Below are 19387 nucleotides of genomic sequence, written 5' to 3' on the forward strand. Positions count from 1 at the left end.
CAAAACCAATACACTTCATGAATCAAAATGCATTTTGAAAATATGATAAAACCTGTAATTTTGTAATTATATCCCATACATCTTAATGACAAATCAAACAATCCATAACCACAAAATTCTCCACATTTTCCAGTTACTCGAACTACAAACCCAAGACATTTCATGAATTCAAACATCGTCCAAAATAACTTTACATTAAAATAGTGAACTATATCATAATATATACATAATCAAAATAAACCATAAAGTATTAGTTGGTACATAATCTAATCAAAGTCAATAGCCATTAAACATGCAATAATGTATTCAAGATTGATTTGTCAGAAAAAAGAATTACTCCAAAAGTCCATAAATGTAATAATTACCATCATTTGTCATCCATTATAACAAAAAAAAAAACTAATCTCCATGGTCTATTAAACTCTAATCACTTTCATCATGTTCAACCTACACAAAGAAAGTAAAAATATCTTAGTAAAATAAAAAGAAAGTTTTGCCAAGAAAGATAAAATCAACAATATAAAAGTATAATTGTACCAATAACAATGACCAAGCAACATGTGCTCCAAGGGCGTCTCCAATGATTTCAAACATTCCATATCTTTTTATCAATTTTTCATCCCACCCCAATGCCACTTGAATGTGTACGTCACACCAATCAGGTCATAATCGTGATCCACCAACTCAGGGGTGGATGTAAGGAGAGTCCTAGGATTGGGCTATATTAATATTTAGTTGGGATTTTGTATGAGCTTTTACATATATATATAATATATTATTGTTTACTTGGGGCTGGCACGGGCTTCAGCCAGTGCCAGCCCCCCTACATCCGCCCCTGCACCAACCTGTGAGGATATGGATCAATACTTTGGACAATTTCCTTTGCTATGAGTCCAGTCGTTTATACTTTTCAAGCAAATTCTATTTTGAACATATCAACAAAATTACAATGGGTAATGCAAGTTTAACATCTTAATAAAACTAAAGTAAACCATACATGAACCCAACAAATTGGTAATCCAAATAACACATATGTGCATAACTACCACAATGAAGAAGAAATAGTAAGAAGAATTACCTAAATTGACTCCCGAGTTGAAGTTGGTGAAAAAAAACCCACAAGTTAAAGTTTAACTTTACACACACCTTCTATGCATCAGAATTGCAAAAAGTTACCAACTCTTTCCATTGGCCGTCATGAACTCTTTCTGGAACATTTTATGTTGAATCTAAAATTCCTTGAGCAAATTATGTCCAAAATTTATAAAAGTTAACTTCATATAATCTCCTTAGTTTGACCAGCAACATTTCTTAAAATGGTGTAAATTCCCTTTCATTTGAGCCCTCGAATTTGATATTATCTTCACAGTTCTCAAATTGTTTTTTCTTCTCTGTTAGGTGCATAGTCAAACACAGGATGTTACAACATCCATAAGAACATTATGAAAACTAAAACAACCAATATTTATATACACACGCACACATTATGATTATTCTAAATACCAAAACAATTACAACGCAACCAAATACCAACATCACCCATAACACCCCACCCTTTCCCCATCAGTATACCACAACGCCCCGCCCCCCTCCCCACCCTATAACCCAGGAGCACCACCCAACCCTCAAAGCAGCACCCCAACACCCAAAGTAAATCTCATTTCCATGAAATTTTTTATTTAATAACAAATACATCCCTAAAATGTAGTGACACTGCATAAGGCTCCCACAATTTCAAGAACGATTAGATGTAATCAGCTATTCCCACATGTCTTCTCTTTCAGAGGCAAGGTATCTGATGATACTGGACCGATCACCGAGATCTGCCTCGAAGCAAGTACCTGCAAGGGCGGGGCCTTTAATCCCCCGAGAGAACTCCGACGCTCAAGTCAATAGAAAAAGAATATCCGAAATGAAAAATCACACAGTAGTCAGATGATCCATACCTGTAGAAGTTGACCGCTATTTAAAGATGGCGTAGAGCATACTCTGAAGAGATAAGATAACCTCTGAATAATGGAGATAATCTCGGTTGACCGAGTCAGTCTCGTTCAAAATCAAATATGGGCTGACGATCTAGATGACACGTGGCGCTTCTTGAGAGTGCCACATGGCGGCACCGAGTTGGTATACTCCGAGGGTAGTATAGTAATTTTGCCCTTAGTAAAATATCCCCTCATCAGTATCCATATCCGTAAAAGTAATATCTTACACTAGAATGTTAAAACATGTTATCCAAATGTCCATGACCTGTTAACATACACAAACCAAGATCTTTGATATCTATCTATATATATATATATGTGTGTGTGTGTGTGTGTTATATATGAATATGAAGATAAAGTGTTTTGAAGGAATCCTAACCCAAGTTTACAGCCACTTAATACCCGAATGCAAGCCAATTGGACCTAACTATGAGAAAGAGAGAGAGAGAGAGAAAACCTATATACACCATTTTCCAGAACATCCTAGCACCCACAGACCAACACCCAGACCCCACCACTACCAAATTTTTTGAAAACTTAATGCCTACTTGTTTTCTCATTAAAAATATTTTTTTAATATCCATTTTTTCTTTTTTTTAACTATAAAATTTAGAATTAGAATAAAGAAAAGCCAAATAAAAGAATGGCCCGAACAATAGACTGGAAAGCAAAACATACCTGAATAGAATAGGATTTCTATTAACAGTGACTGGCGAATAGTAGCGATGGGCTAATGACGAAGGCGAAAGTATGTGAGAGGGAGACAAAAACAATGGGGGTTTGGGGATTTGATCAAGGGAAAGAGGTGGGGCATCTTCTGTCATTAATTTTGGTTTTTTTTATTTTTTCGTAGAAATATTTATTTGTTAAATAAAAAATTAAAATAATTTATAAAAATAATATTAATAATTATTTGATTAATAAAAATAAAATAATTTAAGATTATCATAACTGATAAAATAATTTAAATTATGATAATTATAAATAATTAAAATAATAATTAATGGTAATAACATAAATTATGATAATAAAATAATTTAAATTATTGCATTAAATTAATATTTATTTAAGAAAATTATTATTGAGTCCAAAGCTAACAGAGCATTTAAAAAATTCTACCATATTAGATTTTTCTATTAGAACACTTCATTATTGTGTCTCATTAGAATTATTTTATTGGGATATGTAACATCTCAAAAATTTGGAGATAAGTAAAAATAATTAATTTCGGTGTTTGAGGATATTTTAGAATATTTGAAGATTTTTGAAAAAATACTTATCTATGATATTTTGAAGAAATAAGAAATTAAGGTGATTAATTAAATTAATTGAAAGTATTTATAAAAATAATAAAATAAAATATAATAATAATAATAATAATAATAATAATAATAATAATAAAAGAATTAATCAAATTAAATTAAATTAAACTAATTAGTTAATATATATTTGTATGTATGTGTGGCCTTGTCTTGGCCATCTCTTTTTTAAGCCACTTGAATTGAGTATAAAAGGGCCAATTTTGGCTTCTTTGAGCCAGCAAGGAGATGAGAGAAATGGGAGAAAGATGGGAGAGGGGCATAACAGCGAGGACAAGAGGAAATTTGAAGTTTTTTGGAATTAATTCGCGAGTGTTCAGGTGAGTGAGTAAAATTAGTATAAATATTATATGTCTAAATTATAAATTTTATACAGTTAGATTATACAGTTTACGCGGTTAGAATTAATTAATTTAATTTACGGTTGTATTAATTGTTAGGAAACATTTTACTTTGCATCGGGAGTGCAAAAAGGGCAAGAATCAGCCAAATAAAAGCAAACTCCTAACCCTCTCCTCATGTTCCTTAATTCCCGTAAGAGTCTCCGTGGTTTCTAGTATTTTATTCACTCCCTCACTGTGACTCGGTTCCATGCATTAATAATAATAATCCGCGTGATAACCACCCTATGACTTGTAGTTTATTAATAGGTTTACTGTTAATGGAATAAGCTAAGCGATAATGTCATGGTGTCTTTCATTTCGACCGTCACGAAGCTTCGTATCGCTCCGCTTTCCTTGAGAGTAATGCCGAACTCGTTGGGATTAGGTTCCTAGAAAATTGGTTATGGTCAGAATTATGATAATATGTTAAGAGTCTATTATGTATGTTGAGATGGTTTTCTGTGAATGAGAAGGTTAATGTTTTATATTTGAGATATATGTGTATTATGTAAGTTAAATGGGCACATGGTGATTAGCTAAGGACGATTATAAGATGTTATATAAAAAAAAAAGAATATGATTTTAATAAGGGTTGTATATAAGTTGTAGTCATATTATTGTTCAATATCATTTTAGTAATGACCTTCTCACGAATCCTCTTAGTGCATGAGGGCTCCGAGAGGCGAACCATTACAGGACACCTCAAAAATTCTACCCTATTAGATATTTCTATTATGACACTTTATTATTGTGTCTCATTAAAATTACTTTATTGGAGTACTTAAAAAATTATGTCCTATTAGATTTTTTTATTAGGATATTTTATTGTTGTGTTTTATTAGAATTATTTTATTAGAATATTTTTTAAATTACGTCTTAAAATAGTATTTTATAAGACACTTTTTATATGGTATTTTCACTAAAGAGTTTTGTTTTCAACTTTGGTTTAATTTTTTTTATCTACAAATAAGAATTATTACAAAGTTTAAAAAATGAGGATGTGGAGATTGAGTGATTGATGATGATGCCTGATCAAGTTAAAAAAAAAAGAAAAGAAAAAAGAGTTTGTAAATGAAAATTTGTTGAGGAAGAAACATATGTTTCCAAAAAGTGTAACTATTTTAGCATTTAATAACTAAAAAGAATAATTTAGGTAAAAAAATAGATATTGATTTATGTTTAAGATAATATGATAGAGACGTGAATGGGGGATATCGAGGCACTGCATGCAGCCGCGAATGATTAGAGGAAGGGAAGCTAGATGGAATTTTAATTCCATAAAATTTCAATTCACACTCTATTTCTTAGGAATTCTAATTCCTAAATTTCAAGAAAATTCTCCCCTTTTTTAACTAAAATAGAATTCAAATTCTATGAAAAAAAAAATTATTTGATAGAATTTTTTAAAATTTGGGTGAAAAATAAATTCCACTCTCATTTTTCACTCATATCAAACGCACCCTTACTTTCTTTCTCTGTTCTCACCTATTGATCAGTTCATATGCATGAGTTCCACACATTAATTTCAACGAACTACTTTAAGCTTTTTCGATTGCGAGATATGGTCAATAAATGTTAGAACCTATCACGATTATTCATAGTTATGCAAAAATATGATTAAATAAATGTGTTTGTTTATCTAATTCATGAAGAGCGACAATCAAACCTTGTCATATTTTTTTTAGACACTCAATTTAGAACAATTAGAAATATTATTCGCTTAATAAAAATACAAAAATTGGTTCTGAAAAATGGACAAAAAATAAAAATTAATTAAGAATAAATCAATGTTAGTTTATTTTTAGTTAATGTCTCCAATAAGTAAATTTTTTTCTTGATTTTGAACATGTTTTCTCTTTTTTTGAAAATTAAAACTGGTTTCATATTTAACAAAAATAAGTTATTTTTATTTTTTAACTTTTAATAAAAAAGAAAGAAACAGAAACAAAAACAAAAAATAAAAAATATTTTTTACATGTAAACAGCGCCTACATCGTTAAGGTTTGCAGCCGTAAAAAGATTTATGGTTCATATATAATACTCCTTGCTAGACTGTCATTATTAAAAGTTGTAGTTTTTTGAATGGTTTGTCTTCTTTTTGTAATAAGAAAAAGAAGGCGGGGCATGCTAGGTGCCCTTCTATTGGCCGGAGCCGTGGGCGGCATAGAATTTCCCTATATATTATGGGGAATATGCAATTCCAATTCACAACTCCAAACTAGCAGAGAATTCATGTCGTCTTCATCGTCTCTTACTTTCGCCGTGAGAAGGCAAGAGCCACGACTGGTTGCGCCGGCAAAGCTGACGCCATGTGAACTCAAACCACTCTCCGACATTGACGACAAGCAGGGCCTCCGGTTTCAAGTTTCTGTGATAATGTTTTATAGAAAAAATCCTTCCAGGGATGGAGAGGATCCCGCCAAGATCATCGAAGCAGCACTCGCCGAGACCCTGGTTTTCTATTACCCGTTCGCCGGCAGGCCTATTGAAGCCAGCAACCGGAAACTCATGGTGGCCTGCACCGGCGAAGGGGTTTTGTTCGTAGAGGCGGACGCCGATATCGAGCTTGAGCAGGTCAGCAGCGACCCGCTTCAGCTGGGGTTTCCGTACTTGGCGAAGCTTCTGCAAGATGTACTCGGCTCCGATGGAATCGTCGGTTGCCCTCTCATTCTCATTCAGGTATTTTTTGAATATAAAGACTAATAGCCTATTTATAAAGATTAGCGACATTGAGATAAAAGAGCAATAATATATTTGTCGAAATTCTCCGTTTAATAAAAGGGCTTGGTCAAAACAATGTCAATAACCCTTACATCCCCAGAAACTAATATAGATTTGCTGCTAATATCATACAATTTATCAATCTTTTAAAAATCAGACTGGAAAGCAACCGGCCTATTAATTGGGTCACGGGACAGTTGGTTCGACCGGTTAAATCAGAGTGGTATGACCGAATGATGTCATATATATATTTTATAATTAAATAAAATATATTAAATATATAGTTTAATATATATTTGAAATACTAATATTCTATATATTATTATGAGAAATGTTATTATTAACTAATATACAACTAATATTTTATATATAGTTGTTATATATGTTATTAATTAATTAACAATTACAAATTTAAAAATAAGTGAGGGTGAAAAAAAATCAGGGTCAACCCGATTCCCAGTTCACCGGTCCGATCGGATTTTGACCGAGTTTGACTGGGTTGAAAGAGATTTAATTCTTTAAGTCAAATCGGACCGGATAGACCATTGATTCTCGATTAAACCAGTCCAACCGACCGGTTCGGTCCGATTTTTAAAACAATGCAATTTATATCATTTCATGTTTAATGGATAGCCAATGAAAACAAAAGAATGGCTCTAGGAGAAAACTTATTCCTATGTGAAGGTAAAGTTGACGCAAAAAACAAACATTCAAACGTCCTTAAAGGAGTATAATCCACAGGAACATGGTATAACATTTGATAAGATATTTGGAAATTTAAAACAGCTGCTGGTGTTCGATTTATTAAGACAGCTGCAGTTAGGACACATTCCCCCCAAAATTTTATAGGACCAGAGACTAAAAAATAGAACCCTAACCACATGATTAATTAAATGCTGATGTTTACATTCTACAGCAAAGTTATGTTCAGACCTTTCAACACAAGAGAATTGGTGAAACACCTCCTTTAGATGAAAAAAAATTCGTAAAGGATAATTCGGGTGCATTATCAAACCTAAAAGTCTTGATAACCATATTAAATTGAGTATCCACCATAGAAAAAAAATCTAGGCATAATCGCCTTAACATCAGATTTCTATTTCATGAGGAACACCCAGGTAAAATCTAGGATGCATTTGGATGTGATAAGGTCTCCATGTATCATAATGAATAAGATCAAAAGCCTTTTTAGACATGTTATTATTTGAAACAAAAGACATCCTCCTCTATTTTGCCAATAGACATACTAAACAAGGAGTATGTACCCTGTCCCTTTTATTATTTGAAAAATTCAACAATCCAATTAATGTTTCTAGTTTTTCAAAAGCTAGATGACCTAGCTTGTTATGCCAAATGTCTCTACTGATAACATGTGCCACTACAACATCAAAATTACACATCCTATCAACAGATTGTTTATCAAAGGCAAGTGAATTAGAATCAAGCACATACAAACCATTCATGAGTTCAGCCTTGCCAATCATCCTTGAATGACAAAGATCTTGGATAATAAAAGAATCAGATAAAAACCTGAAGTATAAAAATGATTGTGCTGCTAAAGCACTCACTGATATTATTTTAAACTTAAATTGAGGAATGTAGAGAACATTCTCTAACAATATGTAAGAAGACAAGACAACTTCACATTTCTAATAAAAGAGACAGAAAACCATTGATGATCAGGTAAGGTCACAAATGCATTGTGAATAGGCCTCAATTGATGAAAAGATGACTGATCATAACATATATGACTTGTAGCCCCTAAGTCTAGTGTCCAAAACCTAAGACAACTTAGGTTGGAATCAATATTTGTTGAAAAACATATACCTGATGCTTGATTAGGGGGTTTTGAAACATCCGTATCAATCTTAACATTAGACAGGTATATACTCAACATACTTAGCAAATGTTGATATTGTGTTGTCATGGACGGCATAAAACCTCTCATGTCTTGACTTTTGACTTGATTAGTACAATCATCATTTACTTGATTAATAATGGCATAATTGATTCGATTAGGCTTTAACTGATTCATATTATTCCTTTGCCTAGCTTTGTATCTTGGAGGATATCCATGAAATTTATAACATTTCTCAATTGTGTGCCCACTATAACCATAATGAGTACATATAGCTATTTATTTCCTTTGAGATTTACTAAAGCTAGACCTAGTTGATTCATGTTTAACTGAAAATAAGGCTAAATTAGTTCCTTTAGCATTCATCACTACTCTTTGATTTTCTACTTAAGATATTAAAGCAAAAACCTTATTTATAGGAGGTAGAAGATCCATAAGAAGCAATTGACCACAGATTTATGAATTGTTCAAGCCCATTAAAAAGGACATTATATATTTAATCACTACAAAAAAATTGATTTTTTGCTACGATTTTTTGGCGGCGGTTTTTAAAACCGCCGCAAAATATGGTATTTTACGACGATTTCGAAACCGTCACAAAAAATGATTTTTGCGACAGTTTTTTTAAAATTTTGCGGCGATTTCATAAAACCGTCGCAAAATTCAGTAAAACATGTTTTTTTGCGGCAATTTGCAAAAAAATCATCGCTAAATTCAAAAATAAATTAAATTTAGCGACGATTTTTCAAAAATCCTCGCTAAATTTAAAGTAAATTAAATAATTCAAAATTAAAATTAAATTAACATTTGCGGCGGTTTTAAAAATCGTCGCAAATTTAAAAAAAAAATTAAATTTAGTGGCGGTTTTTGAAAAACTATCGCTAAATTTAAAAAAATTAAATAATTCAAAATTAAAATTAGATTAACATTTGCGACAGTTTTTAAAAACTGTCCAAAATTAATTAAAAAATTAAATTTAGTGTCGGTTTTTGAAAACCGTCGCTAAATTCAAAAAAAAATAATTTAAAATTAAAATTAAATAAAAATCTTAAATATTAAAATTCATTATTTTCATTAAAAAAATTAAATTTTCTTAAGAAAATAATTAAAATTTATATTAATAAAAATAAAAATAAATTTAAAATTGCATTTAAATTAACAGCAAAATTCATTAAAAATCTAATTTAAAAAATATAAAAATAAATTTAGAAAATTTTAATATATAAAATTTTAATAATTTTTAAAAAATATATAAAATCTTCTTTTTTTTATTTTTAATCAATTAATTTATTTAATTTAACTCAATTAATTTATTTTTAATTTATTCTATTATTCTTTTAAAAAATAATAAATTTATAAATATTTTTATTATATATTAAAAAATATAAAATATAATTCTGAAAAGTAGTTGTTAGATTAGTATATAATATATATATGTGCATATATGTTAAGGAGTTCTTCACAGATCAGGCAGTTCGCGCGCACGCGCGCGCAAGGGGTTCGAGGTTCGAAACTTAGGGAGGGGAAAGTGCGCTGGGATTTAATTTCCAGCATTGCCACGTGGCGTGCAAGGGCTGGGTGGGTCGGGTTGGCCTACGCAAGCAATAAAAAAATTAAAAATTTAATTTTTTTTGTTAATTTTCACGACGGTTTCGAAACCGCCGTTAAAATTAAAAATTTATTTTTTTTTTAAATTTTTAACCACCGCTAAATATTATAGAAACCGCTGCTAAATCACTTATTTAGCGGCGATTTTTAGAACCGCCGCAAAATTTAAAATTAGCGGTGGTTATTCCAGCAATTGCTAAAAACTGCCGCTAAACGCTCCGCGACGGCTGAGTTAGGGGCGGTTTTGAAAACCGCCACTAAATTACTTAGCGGTTTAATCGCCGCTAAATGCCAATTCTTTTGTAATGCATATGATAAAGATTCGCAAGTGCTTTTGTACCCCCCACAAGAACACTTTCCACATGTACACATAGACCTTTTTTTTTTTTTTTTACTTAATTCATCTCGGATAGTCTTAAGCCTAGTGAAATATGCGCTTATAGATAATTGACCTCGATTTAAGTTCATCATCTCACATCTCAATTGAAATATCCTAGGGCAATTACTTTGTTGAAATCTGTCTTTAAGGTCATTCCATATATTAAATGTAGATTCTGAATATATCAAACTTGTAGAAATTTCTTTAGAAACAGAGTTTAAAATCCATGAAATGACAATATTATTGCTCCTGATCCAAGCATCAAGTAGAGTGATATCACCTAAAGGACACACAATTGTGTTAGAATGGGAGGTGCTATGGCACACACTAAGAGGGGGGTGAATTGAATATTTTAAAAACTTAATTGAAGTTTGAAATCCTTTTAATGGAAAATAAAAATTTAATGTAAGTGAGGATTGGATAGGTTCTTGACAATAAAGAGAATTTAGTAAACACAATCACATAAGAATACTAAGATATATAGTGGTTCGGCTTATCCCAAGCCTAATCCACTACCTTAGCTCCTCACTAAGGATTTTCAAAACAATCCACTATCAACCCCCTACTCAACCCAAGTAGGTCCTCTAGTCATCGATTAGGAAATTTACAAACCTCCCAATCAAATGGGCCCTCTAGCTACACAAGTTAGGAAATATAAGAAATGTACAATTGGAGAGAATCTAAGAGATGAATCTCTTAGTTACAATGTCTCTCAAAAATGATACAAGACTTGAAGTAAATAATTACAAGTGAAGATTAAAGCCTTGAAGAGAGAAAATTAAATCGTAGTCAATATAAATACAAATGTGTATACGATGTAAGCTCAAATCATTTCCTTTCCATCCACTCGCCTCTTCTTGATCATCCATGAGTTGAATATATAGGAATCCATAAAGATTTAAAAAGAAACTAGCCATTTGTGACCGTTAGAGATTGAAAAACTAGTCGTTAGAAGCTTTCTGCAAAAGAGATAGTTGACAAAAAATAATGTATAGTCGACTATATTTTCAAATAAAACAAGGTATAGCCGACAGATAAAAAAGCATAGTTGACGATTGTTTAACAAAAACTACTCATACTCGACTATCACATTCATATAGTTGACAGATTCGAAAATATGAAGAAAATTTTGAATATCATATACAAACATAGTCGAAAGAAGAAATAGCATAGTCGACTATCCTTACACAACAGTCGACATAATGAAATATAGTCGACAGAAGCCACACATAGTCGACAGATCATTCAAGCATAGTCGACTATCCTTATAACATAGTCGACTATTTTTAGGCATAATCGACAGCATTAAACCACATAGTCGACTATCCATTTGAAAAGATTGAAAACTTAACAAATTTTCATTTTGATTCTTTTGAAAGCAAGTTGAGATTATCAAAAATATATTTTGAAACAAACCACACTCAACCATACTCAACATATCTTATATAGATTTTCATACCTTGCTTCAAACTCATTTATTAAAGATTGATTTTCTCATACATATAATCCATATAGTAGAGATTGATTTTCATATACACTACAAGAAATTATGTTTCTTGTGATAAAATATTTTGTCACAATAACTATGAAAATTGTCACAACATACTTCTTGTGACGAAAATGTTTGTCATCATGTTAGTCACAACAAGCTTGTCTTAATAAGTATATTGTGACAAAACTGAATTTTGTCACAATATCAACAGTTCTATTGTGACAAAAAAGATTTTGTCACTTAAACCAACTTATTATGACAAATTATTTTGTTGAAAAATAATTTTTTTTTTGTCACAATAGGTACTATTTAGTCACAATAAATTCAAATTTTAGATAAAAATCATATGTTTTATCGTGACAAAATGTATCTTATGACAAAAAGTATTTTGTCACAATTTAAATGGTGACAAAATTTTTAATGCGATAAAATTAATTTTGTCAATTATTTAATATTGTGACAAATATTTTTTTGATAAAATAGAAATAGTGACAAGATAAATTTCTCAAAATTATTCAATAGTGACAAAATACTTTTGTTAATGTCTCAATAGTGACAAAAATATTTGTGTCAGTAATTAGTATAGGTGACAAATGTTTTTTCGTAAGAAAATATTAATATTGATGAAATTATTTTTCATAAAATTAAAAAATGTGACAAATTTTCTTTTTCAAAATTATGAAAGGGTGACAAATATTTTTGTCATATTCTCAATGTTCCAATAGTGACAAAAATATTTTTGTCAATAATTCACACAAGTGACGAATTTCGTTAGTAAGAAAATATTAATATTAATGAAATTATTTTGTCATAAAATTGAAAAATATTTTGTCACAATTTAAATAGTGACAAAAATTATTTTGACAAAATAGAAATAGTAACAAAATAAATTTCTCAAAATTATTCAATAGTGACAAAATATTTTTGTCAATGTCCCAATAGTGACAAAAATATTTTTGTTAGTAATTAGTTCAGGTGACAAATTTTTTTAGTAAGAAAATATTAATATTGATGAAACTGTATTTCATAAAATCAAAAAATGTGAAGAAAATATTTTTGTCAAAATTATAAAAGGGTGACAAATATTTTTTTCATATTCTCAATGTCCCAATAATGACAAAAATATTTGTATCTATAATTCACATTAGTGATGAATTTTTTTAGTAAGAAAATATTAATACTGATGAAATTATTTTGTCACAAAATCAAAAAATATGACAAAAATATTTTTGTCAAAATTATGAAAGGGTGACAAATATTTTGGTCATATTCTCAATGTCCTAATAGTGAGAAAAATATTTATGTCATTAATTCGTAAAAGTGATAAAAAAAAATTTGTAATAAACTATTAACATTGATGAAATTATTTTTTCCCAAAATCATAAATAGCAACAAAAATATTTTCATCAACATTATTAAAGGGTGACAAATATTTTTGTTATATTCTCCATGGTGACAAAATTATTTATATCAATAATTATAAAAAGTAATTTTTTTGGGTCAAAAAAATGGTAAAAGTTACGAATTTTTCAAAAAATGTGATTTTTTGGTCAAAAATTTGAAAATATAAAACTATTTTTCAATAATCTAATTGTGATAAAAAAATTATATTTGTCAAAATTATAATAATAACAAGCGGTGACAATTTTTTTCTTTATTTAGATTATTTTTAGTGATAAAAGTTATGATGATAGAATTATTTTTAAGACAAATCTTATTCATCCTTATGTCAAATAAAAAATTAAAAAAAGACTTGAAATATAATAAAATCAACAATGCTAAATATAATAAATAAAATCAACAATACAAATAAAAAAAACTTCATATATGAAAAGTCATCGTTTCTAAAATAAAAACAATGCTTAAAAAAAATACTACTTTCACTCTTGAAACATAAAAATTAAATAAAATTACTTGGCACCAAGCATCCTTAATCTTCATCTACTTTCTCCATAATTCCTCTTGTTGTTCCATAATTTCAATCTACCACAAAAAAAAAAAAAAATCATTTGAATAAATGAAAATTAAATGAATTTGAATTGAATAAAACATTGAATCAATAATTAAATTATATATTTACCTTCATGAAAAGAAGTAGATGTATTCACTTCACCACTTCGTTCACGCCTTAACTCATCAATAAAAAATTTAAGTTGATTATAAGATTCTTGTAAGCTACTTATTTTGATTTGTTGGTTTTGTATTTGCTTTTTTAATTCAATATTTCACTTTTCAAATTCAATCTTTTCAGTTTCTAAAAGAGCTTCTAGTTCCAATTCTCTAGATTTACTTGGTTTCACCCCATAACCAAGTCCAAGAATATATCCAGATTTTGGCTTCAAAACTTTTTCAAGAATCTGGCGCCCAGTCATTTCAGTACCATCCTCCATTGCTTTGACCCAAAGAGCATTCATTTGCTCCTATAAAAATAAAAAAAAAAGTTAATTCAAGCATAAAAATTTATATAAATTATTATTTAAAATAATATATCATTAAAAATCAATAAAATGAACTTACATAATTTTCTTGAGCTTGTGGGTGGGTCCAAGTACCATCACTTTTACGATGTGTCTCAAAATAAAGCTTTACTTCAATAGGTTGATCAACTTTGTCTTCTTGATTTTCTTCTATATTTTCTTCTAAAATCTCTTCCAAAATTTCCACAATAAGTTCCTATATTTAAAATTAGTAAAAAAAAAAAATTATACATATCAAAATATTTAAAATATATATATGAAATATAAAGTAGTTTAAATAACTATGCTTCAACTTATAACTAATTAAACATACCATTTCATACATGCGTTGGCAGAAAGACTTTGAACCTGACGTGTGTGAAACTTGCATCTTCGCTCGATTACTTGTATTTGATGCACTTTGAGTCTACAAATTTATACAATATATAATAATAAAAGGAAGAAAGTACTATGAATAATTAAATCACAAATGAAAAAATTTTAGAAAATTTATTTATTGTATCTAAATTTATCAGAAATAAAAGAATACCTTAAATTTTTCCTCTTCAAAATGTGTACATAAAGCTTTCCAATCATCCGATTCCATGTGATTGACAGGATTTGAACGTGCTTCCTCCAGGGTAGCAAATTTCTTATAATGCATGTGGCATTGGTATTTGTAAATTGTAAAACGCCTAGCCATAATCTTATCCACTACTTTTTTTGTATGTGGATCACTCAAGTTTATATCAAACTCACTCTACAAATATTTAGTTCAAAATAAGTAATTTCTATATTATAAAACTTAATTACACATAAAAGTTCTTATAAGAAAATAAAAAAATTATAAATATATCTCACCTTGATTTTTGAGAAGAGGGGCTTCTTAAGAGCATCTGTCATTTTTTTCCAATAAAACACCCTTAATGGTGCCAATAATCGAGTGACAACTCCTATCTCCATTTTAAAAATCTTTTCAGCAGGGCCAATTGGTGGATGCATTGAATTTTTAATAATAACTCCTCCAATCTTTTTACCCTCTTTCATCCGCTTTTTAACCTCAAATCCTCTAGTTATTCCCCGACCTCTTTTCTTTGTATTGCCAACTGTAATTTAACCACATTGTACAAATAAGCTAAGTTTGTCAAACTAAACTAAAAGTAAAATTAATAAAATAGAAATACAATCAATGGATAAATAATTAATTGGAAAGAAAAAAAAATATAAATAAATAACTAACCTCCACCAATTGTTGACTCAATTGTCTCCGTGTCATTTGGAGAAATTAATGAACTCCCAGTCTTATTCAAAGTGGATGTACTTTATTGAAAGGTATTGGAACATTATTTCAATTTATTATTGTTAGATGCACTTCATGAACAACAATAAACATGTATATGTGTATTGTTGTCTATGTTATATTATTCGTTCTTTTTATTACATTATGGTTGTAAATAGGTACCTCTGTACTTTGAAAGAATTTGTACACAACAAAGCTCATCTAGAAGGTTCCATCGCTGAAGCATATATTAACAAAGAATGTCTTCATTTTTGTTCAATGTACTTTCGTGGAGTTGAAACTAAGCACAATCAACTGGAGAGGAATTATGATGGACCTCAACTGGAGATAGATAATGGATTTTCAATTTTCACCAAAAGGCAAGAGCTTTAGGAGCCCCTGTGTATCATGTGTTATCCTCATCTGATTTCAAGAAAATTCAGTGCTATATACTTAATAATTGCGAAGAGATAGAATTCTATTTAAAGTAAGTCTATTTTTTTTTGTTATAAGATTAATATTAATAGATCATTTATATCAATATTATTGTTTCATTGTAGTATTTTATTTGTTGCTATACATGCAGTTTACATAAGGAAGAAGTTCAAAGGCAAATCTTGATTGATGTGCAAGAAAGACATGAAAATGAATTTCCATCTTGGTTTAAGCAACATGTACGTATGTTGTGTTTTTTTTTATTAAGCATTAACTATTAATATTAAAAAAAACTTTACATTGGATAATTTGTTTGATTTGTTTCATAGGTGACACACTTAAATATAAATGGCTCCGTTGGATCACAAGATCAATTATATGCATTAGGACTGGGTCCTGATATTCATGTTGCAAAATATAGTGGTATAATAGTTAATGGAATTAGATTTCACACGATTGAGCGTGATAAGTATCTTCGTACACAAAATAGTGGTATTGTGGTAAAAGGAGAACATAATTCAGAAGAATTTGATTTTTATGGTGTCTTGGTGGATATCATTGAGCTTGAGTATTGCTATGGGAATCATGTTTTTTTGTTTAAATGTGATTGGTGGAATGTAGGAGATAAAAGAAACGGAATGAAGACATATGGTCAACTAGTGAGTGTTAATACGAGTCGAAAATGGTATGTCAATGATCCCTATGTACTAGCCACACAAGCAGAACAAGTTTTTTATATTGGTGACATGAAAAATGGAAGCAGTTGAAAAATTGTGCAGAAAGTATGTCCTAGAAATGTATATAATGTTCCAGAAAATGTAGAACAGGGTGAAAGGTTAATTTTGAATGATGAACCATATCAACAATATGAGGTAAATGATGTTATTGAGGTTGAACAAATAGATGCAGAAAATATAGGATCATTGCTTTGGGAAGATGTGTTTCCAGATGAAATAGATGCTAGCATTGTTGTTCCAAATAAGAAATTGGTCCAAACAAGAGATGAAACTGATGATAGTTGTAGTGACGAAGAAGATTACAATGAAGAAGATGATACTATTATTGATTTTTGTGATGATGATGTTGATGATAAAGATGAAGATGATGGTAAGTTTTAATATCGTGTTACATATTATTTGACAAAATTTTAATTCATAAATTATTAAGATCACAATTATATATGATGTTTATTATTAATTATTATGTACAATCTCACTTATTTTTATTTTTAATTTTTTTTACAGGATAATTTTTCAAGAAGAGATCATAAGATCAATTTATGTTTTGATCATATCTAGTACTGAAGAATAAAAGTTTGCAAAATTGTCGAATGATCACAAGAGGTTGTTTAAGTTTAATGTGTGGATTGCATGATTCGCTAGTTTACAACTACTGAAGGAGTTTTAATGGATTCGTAGCCAGGCTAACCGATGACGAAGTTGCCAAGCTTTCAGGTGAAAATTTTAAAAGCCTAGCATCTTAAGACATATAGATTTATAAAATCAATTCATCAAATTAATTACTCACCGTTACATGTTCTTTTACTTTTTAAAATGCTGATTAGATCAAACTTTCACTATAAGCTCTGGTTAGATAGTTTAGAGAAGCTGGCCATACGTGTTTTTCATTTGTTAGTACTGACATAATTTTCTTGATACTATATAAGGGCTCTCCATTAACAACTTTGACCTCAATGGAACCACATATCTTTTGATTTGGGGAGGAAATCTACAAACTATACCATTGGTTGTTCTGTTTTGATGATGACTGGTATTCCAATCTTGGTTCCTGCTTTCGGTTTGTTTCTTTTCCTTCATGGGGTTTTCTATTTTACAGCTAATGGGCAGTTGTTCTATATCTGTTCTAATTTAATTAGAAGAAGAAGCAAAAGCAGAAGCACAGGTGGATGTTGGATTTTCGGTCTTCAGCAGTAGCACGGTTCGATTGCGTAGTCGCCAATTATTTAGATGTGCTATGCTGACTGTAGTTGTTAGCTTATTTTCTTGGCAAATTGCATTTTGGTTTACAGTGGAGATTTTTTTACTATTATGTTCAATTGGTAAACTGTTCTGTTGGTTTGGTTTTGAATTGGGTTGTCCCTGCCTAATTCATTTGGCATGTTATTTTGTCCGTTTGGATTTTTGCTCATGAGTTGGATAGCTTTTTGATCTTCATAGATCATTTGGATATGCAAGTTAAATTGGATATGCCAGTTCATTTTTGATCATTTGGATATGCCAAAAGTGAAGTGACTCTTTAGTGATATTTATTTTCAATGTACTTTGCTAAATTTTATCCAATTTGTGTTGTAATATATGAGAAACAAAATAGTGTATAGTTGTAAAAGCAGGAAGACATATTTGGAAGTCAATAGATCATGTTGTAACATAATAAGATTTTATTCTTTAATCATATATTGGGTTTACAAAAGATGGTGTTCTAGAAGACTACATTACTTTATAGCATAGATTTTTATTGTGATCGTTTAACTTTACTGTGAAAATAATAAATTTATGTTCAATATTTATTAATAAAATATTTATCTATTATCATTTCATTATCCAAGATCTTTTTTCCTAACTAGTTTTGTCGGGAAATTAATTAAATTGAGTAAATTAATTTATCATGATATATATTGATTTGACTTATCGTCATTAATTTTAATTCGTCTCATTTGGTTGGATTGTCAATTGATAAATGTGTATGTGATTGCAATTTTTTAATCAATGATCTAACAACAGAATAACATATGCCTAGTTAAAATTCATTTACACTAATGAAACATGATATGTAAAACTTTAAAATAAAATATTTAATTAAATTAATCCTTCTTCTTTTTAGGGGAGTTGATCAAAATTTTTGAACATTTTTAACTAATAAATGTTGAGATGGATTGATATATGTATATATATATTATGATAAAATATAGTAACTAAAACTATATTTGACAAAATATATTTATCAAGATATTTAATTAATATTGGCCCTATTGTGACAAAATATTATAATAAAATATTTTTTTCACTTCATGTCTTTATTTTTTTATTGTGATAATATTTTGAAATTTTTTATTTTATCATAAATTATTATTTTATTATCTCTAAGAGGACGTATTTTTATGAAAAAAATTGAATTCATCAAAATTAATATTGGGGCTAAATATTTTATGACAAAATATTATAACAAAATATTTTTGTCACTACATTCTTTTGTTTTTTTTTATTTTGATAAAATATTTTGAATTTGTTTTGTCACTAGATTATTATTTTTTATGCCTAATATGACGTAATTTTATGAAAAAATTAAATTTAATAAAATTATTTTTGTTACAAAAAATTGAATTTCTTGTAACGTACATATTTTTGTCATTTTTTTTTTTTTATAATACTATGTTGTGACAAAGTATTTTTGTTATAAAAATTATTACTTATCATGACGAAAAAAATTTGTAATTACTTCTTATATAATTAAA

The 19387-nt window shown here is 29.2% G+C and overlaps 1 protein-coding gene across 1 annotated transcript; it reads left to right on the forward strand.

The window, feature by feature from the left end:
- The first annotated feature begins 5821 nt into the window (after positions 1-5821).
- Positions 5822-18003, forward strand: LOC127813289 (alcohol acyltransferase 16-like). The gene is made up of 2 exons (XM_052354190.1): positions 5822-6366; positions 17792-18003. Exons 1-2 carry the CDS (start codon positions 5920-5922, stop codon positions 17894-17896), a joined length of 552 nt encoding a protein of 183 aa, XP_052210150.1. The 5' UTR covers positions 5822-5919; the 3' UTR covers positions 17897-18003.
- The last annotated feature ends 1384 nt before the right edge of the window (positions 18004-19387 follow it).

The sequence above is a fragment of the Diospyros lotus genome, chromosome 11 (assembly GCF_014633365.1).
Source record: "Diospyros lotus cultivar Yz01 chromosome 11, ASM1463336v1, whole genome shotgun sequence".
NCBI classification, from domain to species: domain Eukaryota; kingdom Viridiplantae; phylum Streptophyta; class Magnoliopsida; order Ericales; family Ebenaceae; genus Diospyros; species Diospyros lotus.

Coding starts and splice junctions, on each gene's coding strand:
- LOC127813289 (XM_052354190.1), top strand. CDS start 5,920: ATGTCGTCTTCATCGTCTCTTACTTTCGCCGTGAGAAGGCAAGAGCCA. Junction 6,367..17,791: donor GCCCTCTCATTCTCATTCAG/GTATTTTTTGAA, acceptor TAATTTAATTAG/AAGAAGAAGCAAAAGCAGAA.